The 23,416-nt window shown below is 45.3% G+C and overlaps 1 protein-coding gene across 3 annotated transcripts in view; it reads left to right on the top strand.

Annotated features, from left to right (window-relative positions):
* The window catches only part of DYNC2H1 (dynein cytoplasmic 2 heavy chain 1), a 694,454-nt gene that overhangs the window by 82,060 nt on the left and 588,978 nt on the right, over positions 1–23,416 (top strand). For all 3 annotated transcript variants that reach the window (XM_077484358.1, XM_077484357.1, XM_077484356.1), the window contains exons 18-19: positions 1,270–1,397; positions 6,894–7,009. In XM_077484358.1, the coding sequence (XP_077340484.1) occupies positions 1,270–1,397; positions 6,894–7,009 (244 nt within the window). The remainder of the gene's footprint in view (positions 1–1,269; positions 1,398–6,893; positions 7,010–23,416) is intronic.

The raw sequence follows: 23,416 nt of genomic DNA, 5'->3' as shown, positions 1-23,416 counted from the left end.
GTTTCTGGTAGGTTGAAGGTGATTTTGGGCACAAGGTTAATGCCTCAGGGGCTGCTTGCTGCATGCCTGTTCGACTGACTCCTGTTGAAGGGACATGTTGGAAACCTTTTGTCGATCAGTGGTTGACGCCACTGATCAGTTTATTCTGACAATGATGGGTTCTGATGTCAAAATACAGTGTCCGGTGGGCAGGAGTCCTCCATCTGCCTTGTTTAAGTAGATGGCGAAATCTATTATTTCTTTTTTCATTCTGCCAAAACTGACTATCTCTGGTCAGATTTAGAGTTTTTTCTGTCTTTGGAGACCTCTTAAGGTTTGTCCTTTGTGAGTGGATCCTCATCTCCCTCGGCTGTCTACTATAATAGAGATTTGGAAAGCACCAAGTCAGAGAATGGAAGACATAAAGAAAATAAACTATAGAGTATAAAGGTATATCACCAAAACAGCTGGATGGAGTTGGTGGAAAAGATAAAGCACATCTTCATCTATTTTCCTTTTTATTTTTTTATTTTTATTTTTTCACTTCTTCCTACTCCATACCACTACAGCTTCTTTTTTACACATTACTATTAACATACAGTGAACCTGGCAAGCCTGGAAATCGTTAAATCTTGGTTTGAACAGACAGCTCTACACATGTAATCATGTAATTGACAAATGATAATGAAATCAGCCAGCACAGCACAGACAGGGTTAACTGTGGCAAACACAATTCCTAACCTCCTTCTAGACCGGAAGAATTAACGTGATTGTATAGTCTCGTTTTTTTTTCCTATAATAATAACAGACATGTTATACTTACCAGCTCTGTTGCAGTGGATTTGCACAGAGCAGCCCCGATCCTCCTCTTCTGTGATCCTGGTCCCTTTCTACTATTCAGTGCCCCCACAGCAAGCAGCTTGCTATGGTGTCACGAGCCGAGTCACAGCTCCCTGTGTCCATTCAAACAGGAAAGGAAAGGAGCACAGCCAAGGCATGTGTGTCCATCCCCCTCCAGACTGCCATATTAGGTTAAGGGGGAGATAAAACCACTAATTAACCACCTGGTTTTACTCCCTCCTGCTCACAAGTGTAAATGAGTAGTTGTTATCCCAACTTGACTGCAAAAGTAGAACTATACTTTAATAATTTACTTAAATGTATGTACTTAGGGAATTTCTAGCGTGTGTGTGCGCACATCTGGAGGTTGCAGATATGTTTTAAGGTAAAGCGCACAGCACAAGGCTGCAATTGCAAATTGACTTTTAACCTGTTTGCATTTGTTTGCAGGAATGGATAGTAATTGGTCGAGTAGATGTGGATGCCCTGATTGAAAAACATTTACGCGACATTCATGACTGGGAGAAAAACTTTAAAGCCCTTAAAGTGCGAGGAAAAGAAGCTGAACGACTACCTAGGTATTTTATTCCTGTGCATCTCTTTTTCTGATACTGCTCTACCAATGAATATCTAAAAATAAAACACTAAGAAAGACTATAGTTTCCTTTTTACCTGTCTGAACTGTGTCACAAATACTACCAGCTCATTTTGAGTTTCAAGCATATTTTCAGACAAATGAAGATACAGGGCTCAAAATTTCAAGTCCTGAACTAGCCAGGCTTTAAGAGTTACTCGCCACCAGTCGCCCCAGCCAACCCCTACCCTGCCCCCGCCCCTAATTCCACCCCTAAACATAACACCTCCCAGCATTGGTGCCAGTGGATCTGTTAACCCCCAGCATTGATGTCAGTGGACACATTAATAACCCAACACAGTTATCAGAGGATACATTAATAACCCAACACAGTTATCAGAGGATACATTAATAACCCAACACAGGTATCAGAGGATGCATTAATAACCAACACAGGTATCAGAGGATACATTAATAACCCAACACAGTTATCAGAGGATACATTAATAACCCAACACAGGTATCAGAGGATGCATTAATAACCAACACAGGTATCAGAGGCTGCATTAATAACCCAACACAGGTATCAGAGGATGCATTAATAACCCAACACAGGTATCAGAGGCTGCATTAATAACCCAACACAGGTATCAGAGGATGCATTAATAACCCCCACCGCTGATGTCAGTGGATGCATTTATAACCCCCAACACAGGTATCAGAGGACGCAATAATAACCCCCAGTATTGATGTCCGTGGATGCATTAATAACGCCCAGGGTGGTTAACATTCACTGCGGTTAAGACCAATGCATGGGGGGATGGGGCTGACTTTCACTGCCTCCCCCCCATCCCCCGCTTGCATTGGTCAACCTGCTCCAGTCCCATTACTCTAGTCAAGTGCTATGGTTCTGGACAGGGAGCAGGAGCAATGAAATCAAGTACAGACAGCTGAGCTTATCTCAGCTCACACTCGCTCCTGGTAAGCTCACATCTCCCTTTCCAGGATTGCAGGCTTGGCAGGTGGCCGGATGGATGGGCGGTTTAGGCAGGCAGCCGAGCGAGTATGCAGGCGGGCTGTTCAGGCAGGTGGGTGGGCAAGCAAGCGGGCTGGATCTCAAAACCTGGCTGCCTCCCCATCCCACCCACACAGCAAGTGACCAGCGCCAGAGCTAGGAAGTAGGCAGAGGAGATGCAGTCCCAAAACTGGAGGGAGGGGGAGCAAAATCCTCCCTCCAGCAACCATCGCAGCCTGCACTGTGTGCTGTTTGTAATGACAGGAGTGACGGCAGCATAACTCCTGCCATTCAGGCAGCTGGAGAGCTGAGCGCTCATCTGCTCTCAGCGGCCCCTTGCCACTCTCCCTCGCCACTCTCACTCAGCTTATTTACGCTTGCCAAATGCGAGCAGGCGAGTGGAAATTTTGAGGGACAATAGATAGAAAGGATAGATTAAATATAGATTTCAGTCATCAACTTTTGTGCTACACAATATAGCCAAAAGTATATGGGCTTGAGGTCAGGTGTGTCCAGTGAAGGGTATTCTTAATGCTACAGCATACAAAGACATTTTATACAATTGTTCACTTGCATTGTTGTGGCAAGAGTTTGCAAAATGGCTTGCTGAAATATCACACATTTACTTTTGTTGAGCCGACAGGGTAATCCATGGAATGAATTGCAGCGGCTTCAGCAGGGATCCATGTATTGTCAACTTAAAGCTGAAGTTTAGGTGTGGCAATTTTTACATGGTTGCCGTACCAATGAAAGCATATATGTTCCATACCCGTGGGATCCCCATGGACTCTGGAAATCACTGTGCCAGACACCCCTAATACATCTCTAGCTTCCATGTCTTGTACCAAGCGGCTGCACTGCTCACTCGGCATGGACACCCTTCAGAAAACATTTGCGTTTTCTAAACGTGTAGATATGAAGTTTAGATTCCAGACAGATAAAAATCACTGAGATCGCATTGTTTCACTATTCTTGTGCTTGATGGGTAACAGAATGAGTGCAATGGAGATTTGCCCTCAAATACCCTGGTGCAATATTAATTTTGGCAGCAAATTTCGATTTAGTTTTAGTCCCATTTTAGTCTTCTGCAAGTGTTTTAGTTTTAGTCGTATTTAGTAGACTAAATCTCCAGTACATTTTAGTCGGCTAAAATCCTTTTCGTTGACTAAAATCTAATGGATTTAGTTACATTGTAATGCATTATTTAAGCATTTCTCTAAAATTTCCAAACTTCTTATATATTCCTGTAGTGAAAAATCGAATAAGTTGATATTTATGGTATTAAGGTTTGAATGTGACACAGATTTAGTCGTTATATAAGGTCTTTAAGGTAAACCAAGTTTTGTTGCAAGAACATTGCTTTTTTGACAGAAGCATAATGTTAAAATAATAAATAAAAACTCTTTGCGTGATGATACCACCAGGCAATATATATTTACATGAACTTGTCTGCTTTAAGAAAATATATAATGTTTGTGGGGTGTTTATGTACTATTCAGGCCTAAATTGATTTGTTAAGCATGGGTGCAAAAACACAAATCAGACAATGTGCTGCTTTCCTGTAGTGGACAAGCTGTGAAGCCTATTGACAGAGAGCAGGTCTCCTTCAGGGGGCCTCTCAGGGCTTGCCCAAGACATTGTGCTGCCTGGGTCCAAGAATAAAAATGTTGTCATTGGCCCTTTACCCTGATCTGTGATGCGCTGGGTCCTGCGGACCCAGTGCATCATGGCCACATCAGAGAAGTGCGAGACTGGGAGGCTTCCCAGACCTAGCCGGCCGCGCTGTAGCCGTCAATCAGCTATAGCACGGTTGTCAAGTAGGAGGGGCTTGCCCTGAGCTTAGTAAACATACATAGAGCAACCAATTAAGCCAGCCTGCCACTCGCATTACCTAGATTTACTATGAACATAGAACTCACCAGCTGGCAAAGTGATACCTGAGCCTCTTCTTCCATCTTGCAGCACTGATGGTGTCGGTGATGAGCGGGTACTTGTGCTGTGCTTTGCTGTCAAGTGATGTGCTCCTGGCCTTCCAGCCAGAAACCCGCTCTTCTCCACTCCCTAACCCATGCAACGCTCTGGCTCTGCCGCACAAGCCATGCCCACCCTACGCCGCTCCAAACCAACGCCGCTCGTTCTGCTCCCCAGCAGCAATGTACACAGGAGTAGGAGGTGACACAGACACTGTATGCTGGTCTGGAGGCAGAGACTGTACCATGCCAGTGGTATATTTTAATGCTAGCTGCCTCTTGTACCCACCCAGCCCGCAGCCTCAAAACTGAGGCTGAGCGCTAATGGCATTACTGGGTGGCAATTAGCGATACTTTTCTTCTTACACACACACAGTGGTGTCACTAGGGTTGTTGTCACCTGGAGTGGTAAAACATGGTGTCACCCTCCCCCCTTCACCAACTATAGTCGCCCCTCACTCACTACAGACCCCCCCTCCACTAAATATAGACCCCCCTCCACCAGTATAAACCCCCCCTCTACTAAATATAGACCCCCCTCCACCAGTATAAACCCCCCCTCTACTTGCACAGACCCACCTCAGGATAACCCCCCATTAGTACAGACCCCCCTCAGGATAAATCACCCCCCATCCATCAATACATTGTCCTCTGGACAAACCACCCCCTCCTCTATTAGTACAGATCCCCCCCAGGACAAACCACCACATCCTCCATTAGTACAGACCCTCTCAAGATAAACCCCCCCCAGGATAGATCACCTCCACCGCTCAGGATACCCCCCCCAATTAGTACAGAATGAATCTCCACCCTCCATCAGTACAGACCCCCCTCCAGGGTATATCTCCCCTGCCCATCAGTACAGACCCCACCTCAGGATAAATCCCCCCCCCAATCAGTGTAAAACCCCTCAGGATAACCCCCCGCCATCATCAGCACACCGGAAAGGCGAGTGGAGGAGTATCCAGTGGGGTTCAGCCTCCTGGAGAGTTGCTTGCTCAGACTGTTGCTCCCTGAGGGGCATGCTTGTGACAGGTCAAGAGGCAGCTGCATCAGTAGAGAGAATGAGGAGTCTCACTCAGAGCTAGCGTGGCGCTGGCACGTTCCAGCTTAAGAGCCCGGCCTCCAGGACCCACCGCTGCGCTTGGGATGGTGTCCCGCCCTCCCGAGACACCACAACAGTGACTGCACACACACACCTGGGACCCATGGACCCACCGGGTAGGGCCAGCCCTGGGGTCTCTATATATCAGTATGAAGTGGGGAGTGTGGCAGTGTGTGAGAGGATTAACTACACAGCCCAGCCCTCGCCATCCTAATAGAACATCCCCCTTAATGCTGCAGATAACATACATTGATAGGAGGCTGTCTGCAGAAAAGTTAGACTATCTACAAATGCCGGGCTCCATCCAGAGGAAGCAGGAGCTCCGTGGAAACCCGGAAGTTCTGGGAGTAAACGTCCCTCCTTCACATTTTCATTTAGTTTTCATTCATTAATGAAAACGGAAATGAATTTTCGTCATAGTTTTCATCAGAGGACGAAAATGTGGTGTACCTGTCTTTTTTTAGTTTTTGTAACTGTAAAAATGTCGCTGACGAAAATTATGATGAAAAACGTTTTTGTTGATGAAATTAACACAGCCCTGGAGTAATTTTTTTCCCATATATAATCGTGCAGAAATTTTTCAACAGGATGGTTAAACAGAAGTCAATCAATAGATGACTTCTGTTCAACCTCAGTGCCCATACAGGGATCAAAATTTGGCTGGTCCTTGCGGAATTGACCAATTTTCAATCTATGTATGGCCAGCTTAAGGCCCGGATTCCTTTTGATGTGTCCAGCTCAGAGTTCTGTAGGTAACACTTGTCACGAAAGCTGTGCATTGTATGCATTGCTTTTCAGATTTTACTCTTTAGCATCACTAGTTAATCTTTTAAACCCTCGTGTTTTTTCACCTTAATGCGTCCTATGCATTAAGGTGAAAAAACTTCTGACACTGACTGGACACCCAGCCCCCCCCCCCCCCCCCCCCGTTTTACTCACCTGAGCCCTTCGTTCCCTCGGCAGAGACGCACTCTTCCTTTCTGCCCAAGGTTCACGGCTCTTGATTAGATAGATTGATAGCAGCACAGCCATTGGGTCCCACTGCTGTCAATCAAATCCAGTGATGCGGGTGCCGGGGGGTGGGGCCCAGTCAGGCATTCTGTGTCTATGGATGCAAATGCTGGACTCGTGAGCATTCCTGCAAGGTAACCCCCAGGGAGAGCTCTTCTTCCAAGGGGTTTACCGATGCGAGGAGGAGCCATGAATGCCGCCGGGGAACACCAGAAGATGATGATCAGGGCCACACTGTGGAAAATGAACTGTACAGTGGAGGTGAGTATGCTATGTTTGTTCTTCTTTTTTTTTTTTTTTTTTTAATAACATAGGTTTACAATTACTTTAATGTTGCTCGATTGATCTACTAACATGAAATACCAGCATTATACGTTTTTTTGCTAATTTATTTTCCAGCACTATGAAGATAGACTGCATGACTATTAACTGCAATCCAGTAAAGGCAGTCATAGATGATCTCATTCAGAAGTTGTTTGATTCTCTAGTAATATCTTTAAAAAGATCCATCCAAGGTAAGAGACACCAGTACAAAATGGAAAACTCCAGAACAAGTTTTATGGAAGAGATTACTCCATACAGATACAGTATGCAAAATTTTCACAATTTGTGACATTTTATTTAGAACTGTTATCATGAATTATTTTAGAAATTCCACTTAAATGTGCAATTTAGTAAATACATTTTGCCAGTCTTATTGGAAGAAGTTTTAGTAGAACATTTATCTGCAAAGATTGTTTACAAATGACCAAATTACAATCAATTGTTTATTGTTATGTGTATGGTCATTATTAGCCCTATAACAGTAGTATGTATTTTCTGGAGTAGCTAATACATTGCAACACTATTTAGAAAATTAAACTCTTAAAGTTTTTATATGAGGCGCGGTTCATACTGGTGCGACATGCGCTCCGACTTTGAGAGCACATGTTGCATTACATGTATAAATCAATGATTCCCTATGAGAGCCGTTAACTGGTCTGACTTGTGTCGGTCTGACTTTGCAAAAGATTCCTGCACTACTTTGGTCCAATTTCAGCCCATTGATTATCATTGAAGTCATATCCAAGTCGGATCAGCATCTTAACTGATCCGTCCTGTGACATATGACTTCTGCTCAGAGGCAATGTTAGCACTGCAAAATGTATTGGAAAAAAAAAAAAAAATCTATACCAGACCCAAGTTGCACTACTCTCAAGTCAGATTCTGTTCATTAAAGTCTGACCGATGTCTAACCGATTTTACAGGGAAAAGTCGGATCGAAAGTCGTGGGACATTCATGTCGGAGCAATGTGAACCTGGCCTAAACCAGCAATCTTTTTTTCTTTTTCATGCATCATGGGACACAGAGTTAGGCTAATATTCATTACCTAATGGGTTATACACCATCTCTAGGTGAATGGACACTGGTAGACAAAGTCTTAGGAAGTGATCACCTATAAAACCCCTCCCATACAGGAAGTACATCAGTTTTTTACCACTGTCTGCAAGGTGGATGGGCACATTTGTTTGAGCTCTCTGAGCTGCAGGTCTCTAGTCCCACAAATGGTTATTAAATGAATCCAGGTATTGACTGATCGGATCCATTTGACACAGGCTCTATATCAGGGGTCTCAAACTGGTGGCCCTCTAGCTGTTGCGGAACTACATGTCCCATCATTCCTCTGCCTGAGGGAGTCATGCTTGTAACTGTCCGCCTTGCAAAGCCTCATGAGAGTTGTAGTTTCTCAACAGCTGGAGGACAACCAGTTTGAGACCTCTGCTCTATATGCTTAGATAAATGGTGTCCAAGCCTCGCAAAGAAGACTCAAGATCCTGCAAGGTTTTGCCTGTAATTCGACCTCCAGGCGCTGGACCCTGCAAAGTGGAATCCTGGACACCACAATGCTAAGGCATTCCTGCAGGGTGCTGTACAGGTCCAATGAAGTGCACCCTAAACATGAAAAGGGTACCCAGTCCTTGAAGGACCTCAAGTGACAGGAACCCGTCATGATGGGTAAAGATTGGGCTTTTAGTTTCTAAGCTGCCCCGTGCCTGGACGGGTAAGTGAAACCCCTTTATTTACTATTGTGGGGTGTCCCAGTGATTGTAACAATCAGTCAAGCTAGCTAGAGGCTGGACACCTGTGTGCTGTGACCATATGGGGGAGTTTTGGGCTAGCTGTGGGTGTTTGCAAGGTGTACCTTTTTTTTTTTTTTTTTTTTTTTTTTTTTGCTTGTATCTGGCTGTTTCTTACCTGTATGATGGCACACGACGGTGCGCCATTTTGTCTCCTGGTTTGCCATGGCGCACATGCATTCGCAAAAGTGCTGCTCTGTTCAGAAGTTTGGTTGTTTTTGTTTTGTAGCCATGGCACACACGGCAGAGCCACATATGCGCTGTAGCCTTTATCTTGGCGCGCGTAGATTCACTTCATACGTGAGTACAGTCGCGTCCGTTCGCCAGCACCGCGTGCGTGCACAGAATGTTCCAGCGCACAGCCCACTTATTCAAAGAGGCTGTAAAGGTTCATGTTTTTTCACCTTAATGCCTCCTATGCGTTATGGTGAAAAAACATTCGGCGATTGCAGGCCCCCCAGCCCCCCCCCCCCTGTTTAGTTACCTGAGCCCTCAAAAGTCCTGCGTCCAGTAAGTACTTGATGCAGGCCGGTCTTCTCGACTGTTCTTGGCTTATCATTGGATAGATTGCTAGCAGCGCAGCCATTGGCTCGAGCTACTGTCAATCAACTCCAGTGACACGAGGGCCAGGGGGCGGGGCCGAGTCCTGTAGTCGGCGGCTAATGGACGTCGGATACAGAACACAGGAGCACGCCCGCAAGATAACCCCCTTGGGAGAGCGCTTCCCAGAGGGGGTTAGCTGATACGGGGAGGAGCCGAGACAGCCGCCGAGAGACCCCAGAAGATGTGGATTGTGGCCACTGTGTGCAAAACGAGCTGCACAGTGGAGGTAAGTATGACATGTTTGTTATTTAAAAAAAAAAAAGTGAATCTTTACAACCCCTTTTAAGCTGTGTATGCCAAGCATGCAGTGCTTCTAGAAGGCAGCTGGCTCTGAACCAGGCATTTGCAGCAGTTCATTTCTCCTTACCCGGGTCACCAGGTGTTGCTTGGCAGGCTAAAGGTGCTTAGCAGGATTGTTGCATAGGGGCTTGGTGAGCCCTATTAAAGGGTCTCCCTTCTGAGATAATACTACATTCAGGTGCCCTCTTTTTGTGGCTTGTAAATGTCTTCAAAAAAGAAAAGCGGGACTAACTACAGGGAAGGACGCTCCTATGTCGTCAGTAGTTCATGATGAACCTAGTCATACCCCTAATGTTGTATTCCCTGAAAGACCAGAGATTTCCAGGCAATCTGAGCCACTACAACTATCTGGTATTGTGCCTACAGTAAATGCTGCTGCTTCACCCTTTATCAACAAGAATGAACTGTCCTCGACCCTACCTGGGTTAGCGCACAGGATTGTCTCTATCTTGCAGGGTTTCAAGAAGCGTGACAGATCCCCCTCCCTGGAGCCTCCTAGTTTGGAGCAGGAATGGGTTGAAGATGCGGAAGAGCTAAAACTCAGGATTCTGTGGAGGGCCCGGCGGATGAGTCTGCTTCTGAGCAATCTGGACAAGAAGATATCCAGTTTACGCTTTTGGTCCAGACAGATTGTTCGTTCTGCCTTTAAGTTGCCTCTTGCTGAGGTTACTGAGCCCACCTGGTCCTCTTTGGGGTCCCTGAGGCCTCTTCAGGCGACACAGGCTTTCCCCTTACACTGTGGGTGGTTTATGCTGATAGGAGGAACAAAAATCCCGTCAAGATGTTCCCAAAGAGGTTTTCCCTTTTATAGCCCATGGATGAAAAGTTTGTTAAGAAGTGGAGCATGCCAGCCATAGATTCAGCAGTCTCTTTCTTAAACAAGAACTTAACTTGTCCGGTGTATAACGCAAAGGACTTGAAAGACCCAGTTGACAAGAAATTGGAGTCGTTATTAAAGGCTTCCTTTTCTTTGGCCAGTTCAGCTATTCAGCCAGCTGTTGCAGCAATTGGTATCTGCCAGTCCATAAAGGATGAGGTCAGACGGTCTGACAGGTCTAACCAGGATGATGATCTGGCTGAAAATAAGACAGATATTCCTTGAGCGCTATGCTTTGCTGTTGATGCCTTAAAGGATTCAATACAGCAGGTTTCTTGTTTGGCTCTCTTATCTGTACATATGCGCAGACTTTTGTGGCTTAAGAACTGGTCAGCCGAGCTTCCTTGTGAAAAGCTATTGTCAGGTTTCCCCTTTCTTGGGGAATGTTTTTTTGGTGATCATTTGGACAAATATATTCAAAAGATTTCCAGAGGGAAGAGTTCTCTACTTCCTGTGAAGAAAAGCAGCAGGCGTCCCTCGTTTAAAACCTCAGGAACTGCTTCTTCAGGTGTCTCAGCGCCAAGGCAGTTCAGCCGCCAACAGGTCGCTAGAGCCAGGGGCAGAAAAAGCCCTGGCTCTAAAACTCTTCTAAACCCAGCACCAAGCCCTCCATTTGAGGGGCTCTATTGGGCGGGGGGTGAAGCATGCTGCACTTTGTGGACATTTGCAGAACAATGGTTCAGGACAAGGGGGTCACCTCAACTATATCCCGCGTTTACAAGCTGGAATTGGGGGGGTTCCCCCTCAGGGGTTTCTAAGATCTAGCGTTCCCTCGGATCCTCCAAAAATAAGCTTATTGTTTCAGGCACTACATCATTTAGTGCATTAAGGAGTGATTGTGCAGGGGTGCAGGGTTTTACTCAAACCTGTTTATGGTTCAAAATCCAAACAGGGACACAAGGCCCATTTTGTATCTAAGATCCCGGAACCAGTATCTACTAATCCAGTCCTTTCTGATGGATCCTATCCGCTCAGTAGTAGCCTCACTCCAGATGGGAGACTTTATAGCCTGCATTGATATAAAAGTTGCGTATTTACACGTACCCATCTTTCAGCCTCATCAGAGGTTCCTGCGATTTGCAGTAGAGGAACGTAATTTTCAGTTTGTGGCTGTACCCTTTCGACTGGCCACAGCTCCCAGGGTGTTAACAAAGTCCTAGCACCAGTACTGGGTATCTTAAGGGCCCAAGGGATCTTGGTGCTTGGGTATCTGGATGACCTCCTGCTCAGAGATCACTCACTACAAGCTCTAGAACAGGGCATAACCTGCACAGTGCAGTAATTGGAAAGCTTAGGCTGGCTCGTAAAATACCGAAAAGTCAGCCTTGAGACCAGCTCAAAGTCTGAAGTATTTAGGTCTGATCCTAGATATGGTCCAAACAAAGGTATTTTTGCCACCTGTAAGAATCTGTGCCCTGAAGAATCAGGTCCATCAGATAAGGGGGACCAGACAACCCTCCATTCGGCTCTGTATGAGTCTTCTAGGAAGGATGGTGTCCTCCTTTGAGGCAGTGCCCTATGCCCAGTTCCATTCCAGACCTATACAACAAGACATCCTGTTGGCTTGAAACAGAAGAGGACAAGCCCTGGATTATCCATTGTTCTTATCTCCTCGGGCACGGTTACGCCTAAACTGGTGGTTGCAGGATCAGAACCTGCAAAAGGGAAGATCCTTCCTCCTCGTAACTTGGAGATTACTGACCACAGATGCCAGTCTCTCAGCCTGGGGAGCAACCCTAGAGGGGCTCACAGCTCAGGGGAAATGGTCAAGGACAGAACAGATCCTGCCCATCAACGCCCTGGAGTTATGGGCAGTACGTCTGGCCCTACGGTCCTGGACAGTGGAGCTTCAGAACTGCCCTATCAGGGTTCAGTCTGACAATGCCACTGCAGTGGCCTATATAAACCACCTAGACTATACAAGGAGTCGTTCTGCTCTGAAGAAGGTGAACCACATACTAGCCTGGGCAGAGGAACATATGCAGATTCTATTGGCAGCCCATATCCCGAAAGTAGAGAACTGGAAGGCAGATTATATCAGCTGCCGGCAAATTTGCCCGGGGTAATGGTCCCTACACACAGGGGTGTTCCAGGAAATTTGCCAGCGTTGGGGATGGCTAGAGGTCAACCCATTGGCATTCAGGTTCAACAACAAGCCACAGCAGTTTGTGTCACGTACAAGGGACTCTCTGGCAATCGGAGCAGGCGCTCTAGTAGTTCCACGGAACCAGTACTCCCTGGTTTATGCTTTCCCCCGGTCTCTCTCCTTCCACATTTGTTGCGGAGGATTCGGAGAGAGGGGGTTCCACAATCTCCTTGTTCTTTGAGATTGCGAGACTGACAATAGTTGGGCCATGGACGCTTCCATGTCGCCTCTATCTACTGTCTCAGGGTCCTATATTCGACCCCAATTTAAATTCTCTAAATTTGACGGCATGGCTATTGAAGCTAGGGTGTTGGACTGTGACATCTCGGGACCAGTGGTGTCTACCCTAGTGAATGCTAGAAAAGCCGTCACTAGGAAGATCTATCATAAGGTCTGAAAGGCTTATATTGCTTGGTGTGAAGCCAAAAAATTGCATCCTCGGAAATACGCGATTGGGAGATTTCTCTCTCTTTTCTAGTGAGCTGTGGAAATCAGATTGGCTTTGAGTACAGTCGGAAGTCCGATTTCGACCCTGTCAGTATTCTTCCAAAGACCTTTAGCCTCCCATTTGCTGGTCAAAACCTTTATGCAAGGGGCAACTAATTTTGCTTCCCCCCATTAGGTCATCTATGTGTCCTTGGGACTTGAAGTTGTTGCTGTCTGTGTTACAGAAACAACCATTTCAGCCTATCAAGGAAATTCCATTAGACTTGCTGTCACAAAAGCTAGCCTTCCTGATGGTCATCACCTCAGCTAGAAGGGTGTCAGAGTTGGCGGCCCTTTCGTGCAGGGAACCATACTTGATCCTTCACCATGTCAAGGTCGTGTTTTGACCTGTTCCATTCTTTTTGCCAAAAGTGGTGTCAGGCTTTCATTTAAATCAGGACATTATTTTGCCTTCTTTTTTTCTCTCAGCTTCTTCGGCGGAAGATAGACAACTGCATTCCTTGGACATTGTCCAGGCAGTCAAGGTTTATTCGTCTAGATCTGTAGAGATCCGAGGATCAGACTCCTTTTTTGTTTTACCAAAAGGACCTAGGCAGGCAGCTCCCATTGCCAATTGGGTCCATCAATTGGTCACTCAGGCTTATGGTTTGAAACATAAAGCTCCTCCCTTTGGGGTGAGAGCTCATTCTACCAGTGGTGTAGGAACCTCTTGGGCTTTTCGCCATCAGGTATCTGGGGCTCAGATTTGTAAGGCTTCTACCTGGTCTTCAGTGCATACGTTCACAAAATGTTATCAGTTGGATGTTCGAGCAGCCAAGTATTCGGCTGCAGTGTACTGTGGGCTGCCGTATAAGGTCTGATGGCTTTTGTTTGGCAGGGTGTCCCCCTCTTTTCAAGGCTATTGCTCTGGGACAGTAGGTAATGAATATTAGCCCGACTCTGTGTCCCATGATGTATGAAAAAGAAAATAGGATTTTTTCATCATACTTACCTGTAAAATCCTTTTCTTCAAGTACATCATGGAACACAGAAATCCCTCCCCTCTTTATTGAGGATTCAATGCTTGCTACAAAACTGATGTACTTCCTGTATGGGAGGGGTTATATAGGGGATCACTTCCTTTGTCTACCAGTGTCCATTCACCTAGAGATGGCGTATAACCCAGTAGGTAATGAATATTAGTCTACTCTGTGTCCCATGATGTACTTAAAGAAAAGGATTTTACAGGTAAGTATGACGAAAAAAATCCTATTTTCAGTACGTTTGGCATTATTCCCCATTGTATATAGTTTTTATTTTGAAATGTGTTGCAACGTTTCTTACCTGGAGATTCTGCCAGTACCTGCTGCAAGCAGTCAACACTAAGCCACTGTCACTCAGTTGGCAGCAGCATTGGGCTGCTTAACTTATAAACCTGAGAATCCATAAAGAGGTGTCAGACCAAGAAACTCTAGTGAAGTGATCCCTACCCTACCTGAGAAATATTAAAGTAGAACTCCACGGAACACACAACAAAATCCTGATGTATCTTATTGTACAGTGGAGAAAATAATTATTTGATCCCCTGCAGATTTTGTAAGTTTGACAACTTACAAAGATATGAAGGGTCTATAATTGTTATCATAGGTGTATTTTAAATGATAGAGACAGAATATCAACCTGAAATCAAGAAAAAACACATGATACAAATGTTATAAATTGAGTTGCAGTTTAGTGAGTAAAATAAGTATTTGATCCCCTACCAACCAACAAGAATTCTGTCTCCCACAGACTGGCTACAGTTTGTGGTCATGTGGTATACACATTCGTTTTTTGTCAATTTAAGAAGGTGCTCCTAACGACAACTCTTTATGTGTATAAAAGACACCTGTCCACAGAATCTTTCTTTCATTCAAACCTCACCGTCATGGGCAAGACCAAAGAGCTGTCAAAGGATGTCAGGAACAAAATTGTAGACCTGCACAAGGAGACAAATATGCCGCCATGGATTGAAATCTTGCAGCACCCACAAGGTCCCCCTTCTCAAGAAGGCACATGTACAGGCCAGTCTGAAGTTTGCCAATGAACATCTAAATGATTCCGAGAAGGATGGGGAGAAAGTGCTGTGGTGAGACCAAAATTGAGCTCTTTGGCATTACCTCGACTCGCTGTGTTTGGAGTAAGAAAAATGCTGACTAAAAGACCCTAAGAACACCATCCCTACAGTCAAGCATGGAGGTGAAAATATTGGGGCTTTGGGGCTATTTCTCTGCTACAGGCTTTGCCGCAATGAAGGGTCAATGGACAGGGCCATGTATTGTAAAATCTTGGATGAGAACCTTCTTCTCTCAGCCAGAACACTGTAGACGGGTCGTGGATGGGTCTTCCGAGGCAACAAATGAGTGGCACAAGAAGAAGCACATTAAGGTCATGGAATGACATAGCCAGTCTCCAGACCTTAATCCTACAGAAAATGTATGGAGGGAGCTGAAACTTTGAGTTGCCAAGCGACAGACAAGAAACCTTAAGGATTTAAAGATCTGTAAAGAAGAGTGGACCAAATTACCTCCTGAGATGTGTGCAAACCTGGTAACCAACTACAAGAAACACTCTTGCCTCTGTGCTTGCCAACAAGGGTTTCTCCACCAAGCACTGAACTGCAACTCAATTTCTAACATTTGTATTGGGTTTTTTCTGGATTTTGGGTTCATATTCTGTATCTATCATTTAAAATACACCTATGATAAAAAAAATTATAGACCCTTCATTCCTTTGTAAGGCCGCGTACACACGCGGGGACTGTTCGCCCAACTTTGTCCGCTGAACAGTGTTTCGGCAAACAGTCCGCTCGTGTGTGGGCTTTCAGCGGACAGTTTCAGCGAACAGTCCGCTGAACAAGGTTTTTCGGAAATTCCGAAAAACTGTCCGCTGAAACTTTGTTTCAGCGAACAGTCCCCTCGTGTGTAGGCTTGTTCGTCAAACTAAGTTCCGCGCATGCTCAGAAAGGATTTACACGCCGAAAGTTATAATGCAGTGTATAGGACGTCGTATTTTTCGTCCCGTCGTACGTGCCGTTCACGTCATCGCGCACGGTTTCAGCAAACTGTTCGTTCGTCGTGTGTGGCCATGTCCGTCCATGCTAATTTTGAGTGGACTGTTTGCCGAAACTGTTTGACGGACAAAGTTGGGCGAACAGTCCCCGCGTGTGTACGCGGCCTAAGTGGGCAAACAAAATATGCAGGGGATCAAATAATTATTTTCTCCACTGTACATATTTTGTTGTGTATTTATAGATTATTGTCTTTGGAAGTATTTCATATACAGTATCTCACAAAAGTGATTACACCCCTCACATTTTTAAAATATTTTATTATATCTTTTCCTGTGACAACACTGAAGAAATGACACTTTGCTACAATATAAATTAGTGAGTGTACAGCTTGTATAACAGTGTAAATTTGTTGTACCCTCAAAATAACTCAACACACAGCCAATAATGTCTAAATCTCTGGCAACAAAAGTGAGTACACCCCTAAGTGAAAATTTCCAAATTGGGCCCAATTAGACATTTTCCCTCCTCCGTGTCATGTGTCTCAGGTGTGAATGGGGAGCAGGTGTGTTAAATTTGGTGTTATCACTCTCACTCTCTCATACTGGTCACTGGAAGTTCAACATGGCACCTCATGGCAAAGAACTCCCTGAGTATCTGAATAAAATAATTGTTGCTCTACATAAAGATGACCTAGGCTATAAGAAGATTGCCAAGACCCTGAAACCGAGCTGCAGCATGGTGGCCAAGACCATACAGCGGTTTAACAGGACAGGTTCCACTCGCAACAGGCCTCGCCATGGTCGCCCAATGAAGTTGAGTGCACATGCTCAGCATCATATCCAGAGGTTGTCTTTGGTAAATAGACGTATAAGTGCTGCCAGCATTCATGCAGAGATTGAATGGGTGGGGGGGGGGGGTCAGCCTGTCAGGGCCCATACTATACTGCATCAAATTGGTCTGCATGGCTGTCATCCCAGAAGGAAGCCTCTTCTAAAGATGATGCACAAGAAAGCCCACAAACAGTTTGCTGAAGACAAGCAGCCTAAGGACATGGATTACGGGAACAATGTCCTGTGGTCTGATGAGACCAAGATAAACTTATTTGGTTCAGATGGTGTCAAGCGTGTGTGGTGAGGAGTACAAAATCAAGCTTTACTTACCTACAGTCAAGCATGGTGGTGGGAGTGTCATGGTCTGGGGCCGCATGATTGCTGCCGGCACTGGGGAGCTACAGTTCATTGAGGGAACCATGAATACCAACATGTACTGTGACATACTGAAGCAGAGCATGATCCCCTCCCTTCAGATACTGGGACGCAGGGCAGTGTTCCAACATGATAATCCAAACACACCTCTAAGATGACCAATTCCTTGCTAAAGAAGCTGAGGGTAATGGTGATTGACTGGCCAAGCATATCTCTAGACGTAAACCCTATTGTGCATTTGTGGGGCCTCCTCAAACGGAAGGTGGCTTTGCGCAAGGTCTCTAACATTCACCAGCTCAGTGCTGTCGTCATGCAAGAGTGGAAGAGAACTCCAGTGGCAACCTGTGAAGCTCCGGTGAACTCCATGCCCAAGAGGGTTAAGGTAGTGCTGGAAAAGAAGGGCAGTCACACAAAATATTGACACTTTGGGCCCATATTGGGCATTTTCACTTAGGGGTGTACTCACTTTTGTTGCCAGCTGTTTGGACATTAATGGCTGTGTGTTTATTTTGAGTTATTTTGAGGGGACAGCAAACTTACACTATGATACAAGCTGTACACTCACTACTTTACATTGTAGCAAAGTGCAATTTCTTCAGTGTTGTCACATGACAAGATATAATAAAATATTTACAAAAAGGGGGGGTGTACTCACTTTTGTGAGATACTGTATCTGTCATATCTGTTGTGTGTTTTTTTTTTTAATACTGTTGTAAAGTGCCACAGAAGATGAGAATGCTACATACATCAGTAGTAATAAAGTGCAGCACAACCACAATACAATTAAAAAACAAAACAAAAAAAACCTATTAAAAAAGCTTTAATGAGTGGTCTGCAAAACTTAATACATGTTGTGTATATACAATAAAGAAAGCAATGGATTTGTATGGTTGAGATTCAGACATTTTCACATTCATCATTGACAGAGTAGGTAGATGCTTGGTCTAGCCACCTGTCTCAAATCTTAGAATATTTAGCTGGGCATGTTCTGTAAATGTAAATTACTTTCTTGTAAGGAAGTATAAGATTGACAGCAGCAATCGCTTCCTAAACTGTTGGTGGTAGAGCCCTAAGCCACACCCTAGTTATCATCATCCTAGCAATAAAAAGAGTTTCTTGTAGGAAAATGTAAAGGTATTTATCACTGTTCTGGTCAGTGAGTAAACCCAGCTGACACTGTTTAGAACATAGGGTTAACAGGGAGCCCATGCGATCATGCAAAAACTGTACCACCAGTAGCCAGTAATCTTGGATGACTGGGCATGACTATAGTATGTGGTAGGTGGTAAAAAGAACGGCTAGGTTCACCACACTTAAGACAGGAAGGGTTATGCTTCCGACAATACCTAGATAAATTGAGAGGAGTTAAATAGGCCCTGTGCAAAAGGTATTGATGAGTGAGTTGGTTAGAATGTTTTGGAGAAACTAACTTGCAAGATTGCAGGGCATCCTGCCGGTCTTTGTCCAGCACCTAAGGAGTTTTCAACTGGAAACCTAAAGCAGGCAATTATAAAAGGTAGACGTCAACTTTTTAGGGTCAGTTCCCAAAAACACACCGAATGGGTAGAAGGAAGCTTGAGCTGAAGGTAATGAAAAAACAGAATTAGATAGGTCAAATTCCATTTTAAGCTCTTGAAATGGTCGAATACCACATCTGGTGTATAATTGGGACAGATATAGTACTCCTTTTGTGACCCACAGCTCAAAAGTGGGTATGATGAGTAATTCTGGTAGACGGGAATATTCCCACAGCGGTGTGACCGTTTGATATTTACAGTAAAAACATTTTGTGACAGTAATTGATTTGGGGTATAAAGTGTTAACTGTATAGTTAAAACAGAACTTCACGTTGCTTTGAGACCTCCTTCCTCCCTCCTCCCCCACTTTTGGAGGTTTTCTTTTTGGGGGTGGACATGGGTACTTTGTTTAACCTGCTCTCACTTCTGCTCTGACTGGATAGGTGATCAGAGCGGAAGTTCTCCTCCCCCCTTAAGCCCCCCCTTCCTGCAACTTTCTGGGACACATCAAAGGTCCTAGAAGGCTGCAGGACCATTCATACAGCACAGCGTGGCTCATGCATGCCCAGTGGGGAGCTGGCTTTGGAGCCCCAAGAACTGGACCCCGAACAATCAAGTGCCCTTTTTTATTTATTTTTTTAAGACTGAAGATCATCTTTACCATACTCAGCGATGATCACTCTCAGTCTGCTGGCACTGAGATTGTGGTCCTTCAAGCTGGAAAATCTTTGTGAAGGGTGAGGCTGAGAGTGCCATTGTCGTGTATCAGTGACAGCATGGTTTGAGTTTGAGCCATTTGTCACAAGTTGGTTAAGGTGGCTGTGGTCTGACACCATGCCTGTCTCACATGTCTAGAAATAGTACAGTGAAAATGTATTAATCTTGATAACAAGTCAGTAGATACACCCAATGTTTGTTCAGGGATTCACAAATCCACCTTCATTAGGGTTTTTTTCTAGCGGTGATGGGAGGAGATACTGGACAATAAAAACAAAGATTGTGGACAGTGTGGTTGCTAGACTGTGAGCTGGCATTCACACTTTTAGCTTCAGAAGCCTAACTCCAGCGCTTGCCAGCCCTTTAAGAGGTTTAGAATGCTGGGGGGTGTGGCAGGGCTGGGCTTCGGGCAATCAGGAGCTTTCCGTTAGCCGCTGGTAACTGTGCTAGGAGCGCGCAGGGCGTACACTCTCGGCACAGCTCTATTTCCACGAATGCACGCAAATATGCGGCCATTCAGTGCCATGGTCCACCCGCTGAAGGGGCTGCATATTTGTGTGCTCTCACCGCCAAGCGGTTATATTAACCACTTTCAGACCGGACCATTTTGCTGGTAAATGACCAGAGGTCTTTTTACACTTTGGCACTGCGCTGCTTTAACTGGTAATTGCGCGGTCATGCAATGTTGTACCCAAACAAAATTTGCGTCCTTTTCTTCCCACAAATAGAGCTTTCTTTTGATGGTATTTGATTGCCTCTGCGATTTTTATTTTTTGCGATATAAACGTAAAAAGACCGCAAATTTTGAAAAAAAATGATATTTTCTACTTTTTGTTATTAGAAAAATCCAATAAACTCAATTTTAGTCATACATTTAGGCCAAAATGTATTCAGCCACATGTCTTTGGTAAAAAAAAAGTCAATAATTGTATATTTATTGGTTTGCGCAAAAGTTGTCACATCTACAAACTAAGGTACGTTTTCTGCAATTTACGCAGCTTTTAGTTTACGACTGCCTATCTCATTTCTTGAGGTGCTAAAATGGCAGGGCAGTACAAAACCCCCCCAAATGACCCCATTTTGGAAAGTAGACCCCCTAAGGAAATTGATAAGAGGCATGTTGAGCCCATTGAATATTTTATTTTTTTGCCTCAAGCGATTGAATAATGACAAAAAAAAAAATTTTTTTTTTTTTTTACACAAAGTTGTCACTAAATGATATATTGCTCACACATGCTATGGGCGTATGTGAAATAACACCCCAAAATAAATTCTGCTGCTTCTCCTGAGTACGGGGATACCACATATGTGGGACTTTTTGGGAGCCTAGCCGCGTACGGGGCCCCGAAAACCAAGCACCGCCTTCAGGCTTTCTAAGGGCGTAAATTTTTGAGTTCACTTCTCACTACCTATTACAGTTTTGAAGGCCATAAAATGCCAAGATGGCACAAAACCCCCACAAATGACCCCATTTTAGAAAGTAGACACCCCAAGCTATTTGCTGAGAGGCATGTTGAGTTCATGGAATATTTTATATTTTGCCACAAGTTGCGGGAAAATTACAAACTTTTTTTTTTTTTTTTTTTTTCACAAAGTTGTCACTAAATGATATATTGCTCACACATGCCATGGGCATATGTGAAATGACACCCCAAAATAAATTCTGCTGCTTCTCCTGAGTACGGGGATACCACATATGTGGGACTTTTTGGGAGCCTAGCCGCGTACGGGGCCCCGAAAACCAAGCACCGCCTTCAGGCTTTCTAAGGGCGTACATTTTTGAGTTCACTTCTCACTACCTATTACAGTTTTGAAGGCCATAAAATGCCAAGATGGCACAAAACCCCCACAAATGACCCCATTTTAGAAAGTAGACACCCCAAGCTATTTGCTGAGAGGCATGTTGAGTTCATGGAATATTTTATATTTTGCCACAAGTTGCGGGAAAATTACAAACTTTTTTTTTTTTTTTTCACAAAGTTGTCACTAAATGATATATTGCTCACGCATGCCATGGGCATATGTGAAATGACACCCCAAAATAAATTCTGCTGCTTCTCCTGAGTACGGGGATACCACATATGTGGGACTTTTTGGGAGCCTAGCCGCGTACGGGGCCCCGAAAACCAAGCACCGCCTTCAGGCTTTCTAAGGGCGTTACAGTTTTGAAGGCCATAAAATGCCAAGATGGCACAAACCCCCCCCAAATGACCCCATTTTGGAAAGTAGACACCCCTAAATTTAGGGGTACACTAGTGAGACTAGGTAATAAATGGCGGGTGCCCTGAAACTATAAAAAAATAACTAACCAACCAGCGTCACCTGTAACAGTTATATGGTGATCACTGGTGAAAGGGTTAACTAGGGGGCAATCAGGGGGCTTTATGCGGTAGTATATGGGGGTCCCTGGCGTTATAAAAAGCTGCGGCGAACCTAAATACCTACCTGCCTAACTAGCGTCACCTGTGACACTAATACAGCGATCAGAAAAACGATCGCTTATTAGGCTGGGTTCACACTGGAGCGATGCGGGAACACCACGAATGCGCGGCGGGTTCCCGCATCGCATGCCTCCCGGCGGCAGTTCACACTGCCCTATGCGAACTGCTGGGAGTGTCAGTGAAATGTTACTGACACCCCCAGATCAGTTCGCATATCGCAGTGCGATCTGCAAACTCGGATCGCATGGTGTGAACACCCATGCGATCCGATTCTGCTGCGGGCCAAAAAAAGGGTCCCGTGCGAATTTGCGGCGGGTGCGGCGGGTGTGGCGGGTGCGGCGAATGGCTGAACTCGAATCGCACAGAGATCGGATGTGATTTGCACTGCAGTGCGGTGCGAATCACATCCGTTCTCATAAACCGCTGCAATGTGAACCCAGCCTTAGTGACACTGGCGACGGGGGGTGATCACGGGGTTAAACCTTTATTGGGGGGGTTAGGGGGGTACCTTAGAACTAAAGGGGGCTAACCCTAACTGCCCTAACAGTTATTAGTCACAAATGACACCCGCCGGGTGATCAGGGGGTTAAACCTTTATTAGGTAATAAATGGCGGGTGCCCTGAAACTATAAAAAATAACTAACCAACCAGCGTCACCTGTAACAGTTATATGGTGATCACTGGTGAAAGGGTTAACTAGGGGGCAATCAGGGGGCTTTATGCGGTAGTATATGGGGGTCCCCGGCGCTATAAAAAGCTGCGGCGAACCTAAATACCTACCTGCCTAACTAGCGTCACCTGTGACACTAATACGGCGATCAGAAAAATGATCGCTTATTAGGCTGGGTTCACACTGGAGCGATGCGGAAACGCCGCAAATCCGCGGCGGGTTCCCGCATCGCATGCCTCCCGGCGGCAGTTCACACTGCCCTATGCGAACTGCTGGGAGTGTCAGTGAAATGTTACTGACACCCCCAGATCAGTTCGCATATCGCAGTGCGATCTGCAAACTCGGATCGCATGGTGTGAACACCCATGCGATCCGATTCTGCTGCGAGCCAAAAAAAGGGTCCCGTGCGAATTTGCGGTGGGTGCGGCGGGTGTGGCGGGTGCGGCGGGTGCGGCGAATGGCTGAACTCGAATCGCACAGAGATCGGATGTGATTTGCACTGCAGTGCGGTGCGAATCACATTCGTTCTCATAAACCGCTGCAATGTGAACCCAGCCTTAGTGACACTGGCGACGGGGGGTGATCACGGGGTTAAACCTTTATTGGGGGGGTTAGGGGGGTACATTAGAACTAAAGGGGGCTAACGCTAACTGCCCTAACAGTTATTACAGTCACAAATGACACCAATGCAAAAAAAAAAAAAAAAATTACATTGGTGTCACTGTGACTGGGGGGCAGGGGTAATTGGGGGGGTGATCGGGGGGTAAAGGGGGGGTGTGAGTGTGCCTGGCATGTTCTACTGTGTGTGTAGAGTGTTGGTGCAACTCACCGATCCGCTCTCCTCCGTGTC

The sequence above is a fragment of the Lithobates pipiens genome, unplaced genomic scaffold (assembly GCF_037356315.1).
Source record: "Lithobates pipiens isolate NorthernLeopardFrog02 unplaced genomic scaffold, aLitPip1_a1.2 Scaffold_16, whole genome shotgun sequence".
In the NCBI taxonomy this organism is placed as follows: Eukaryota; Metazoa; Chordata; class Amphibia; order Anura; family Ranidae; genus Lithobates; species Lithobates pipiens.
This window is presented reverse-complemented; position numbering and strand designations above follow the sequence as displayed.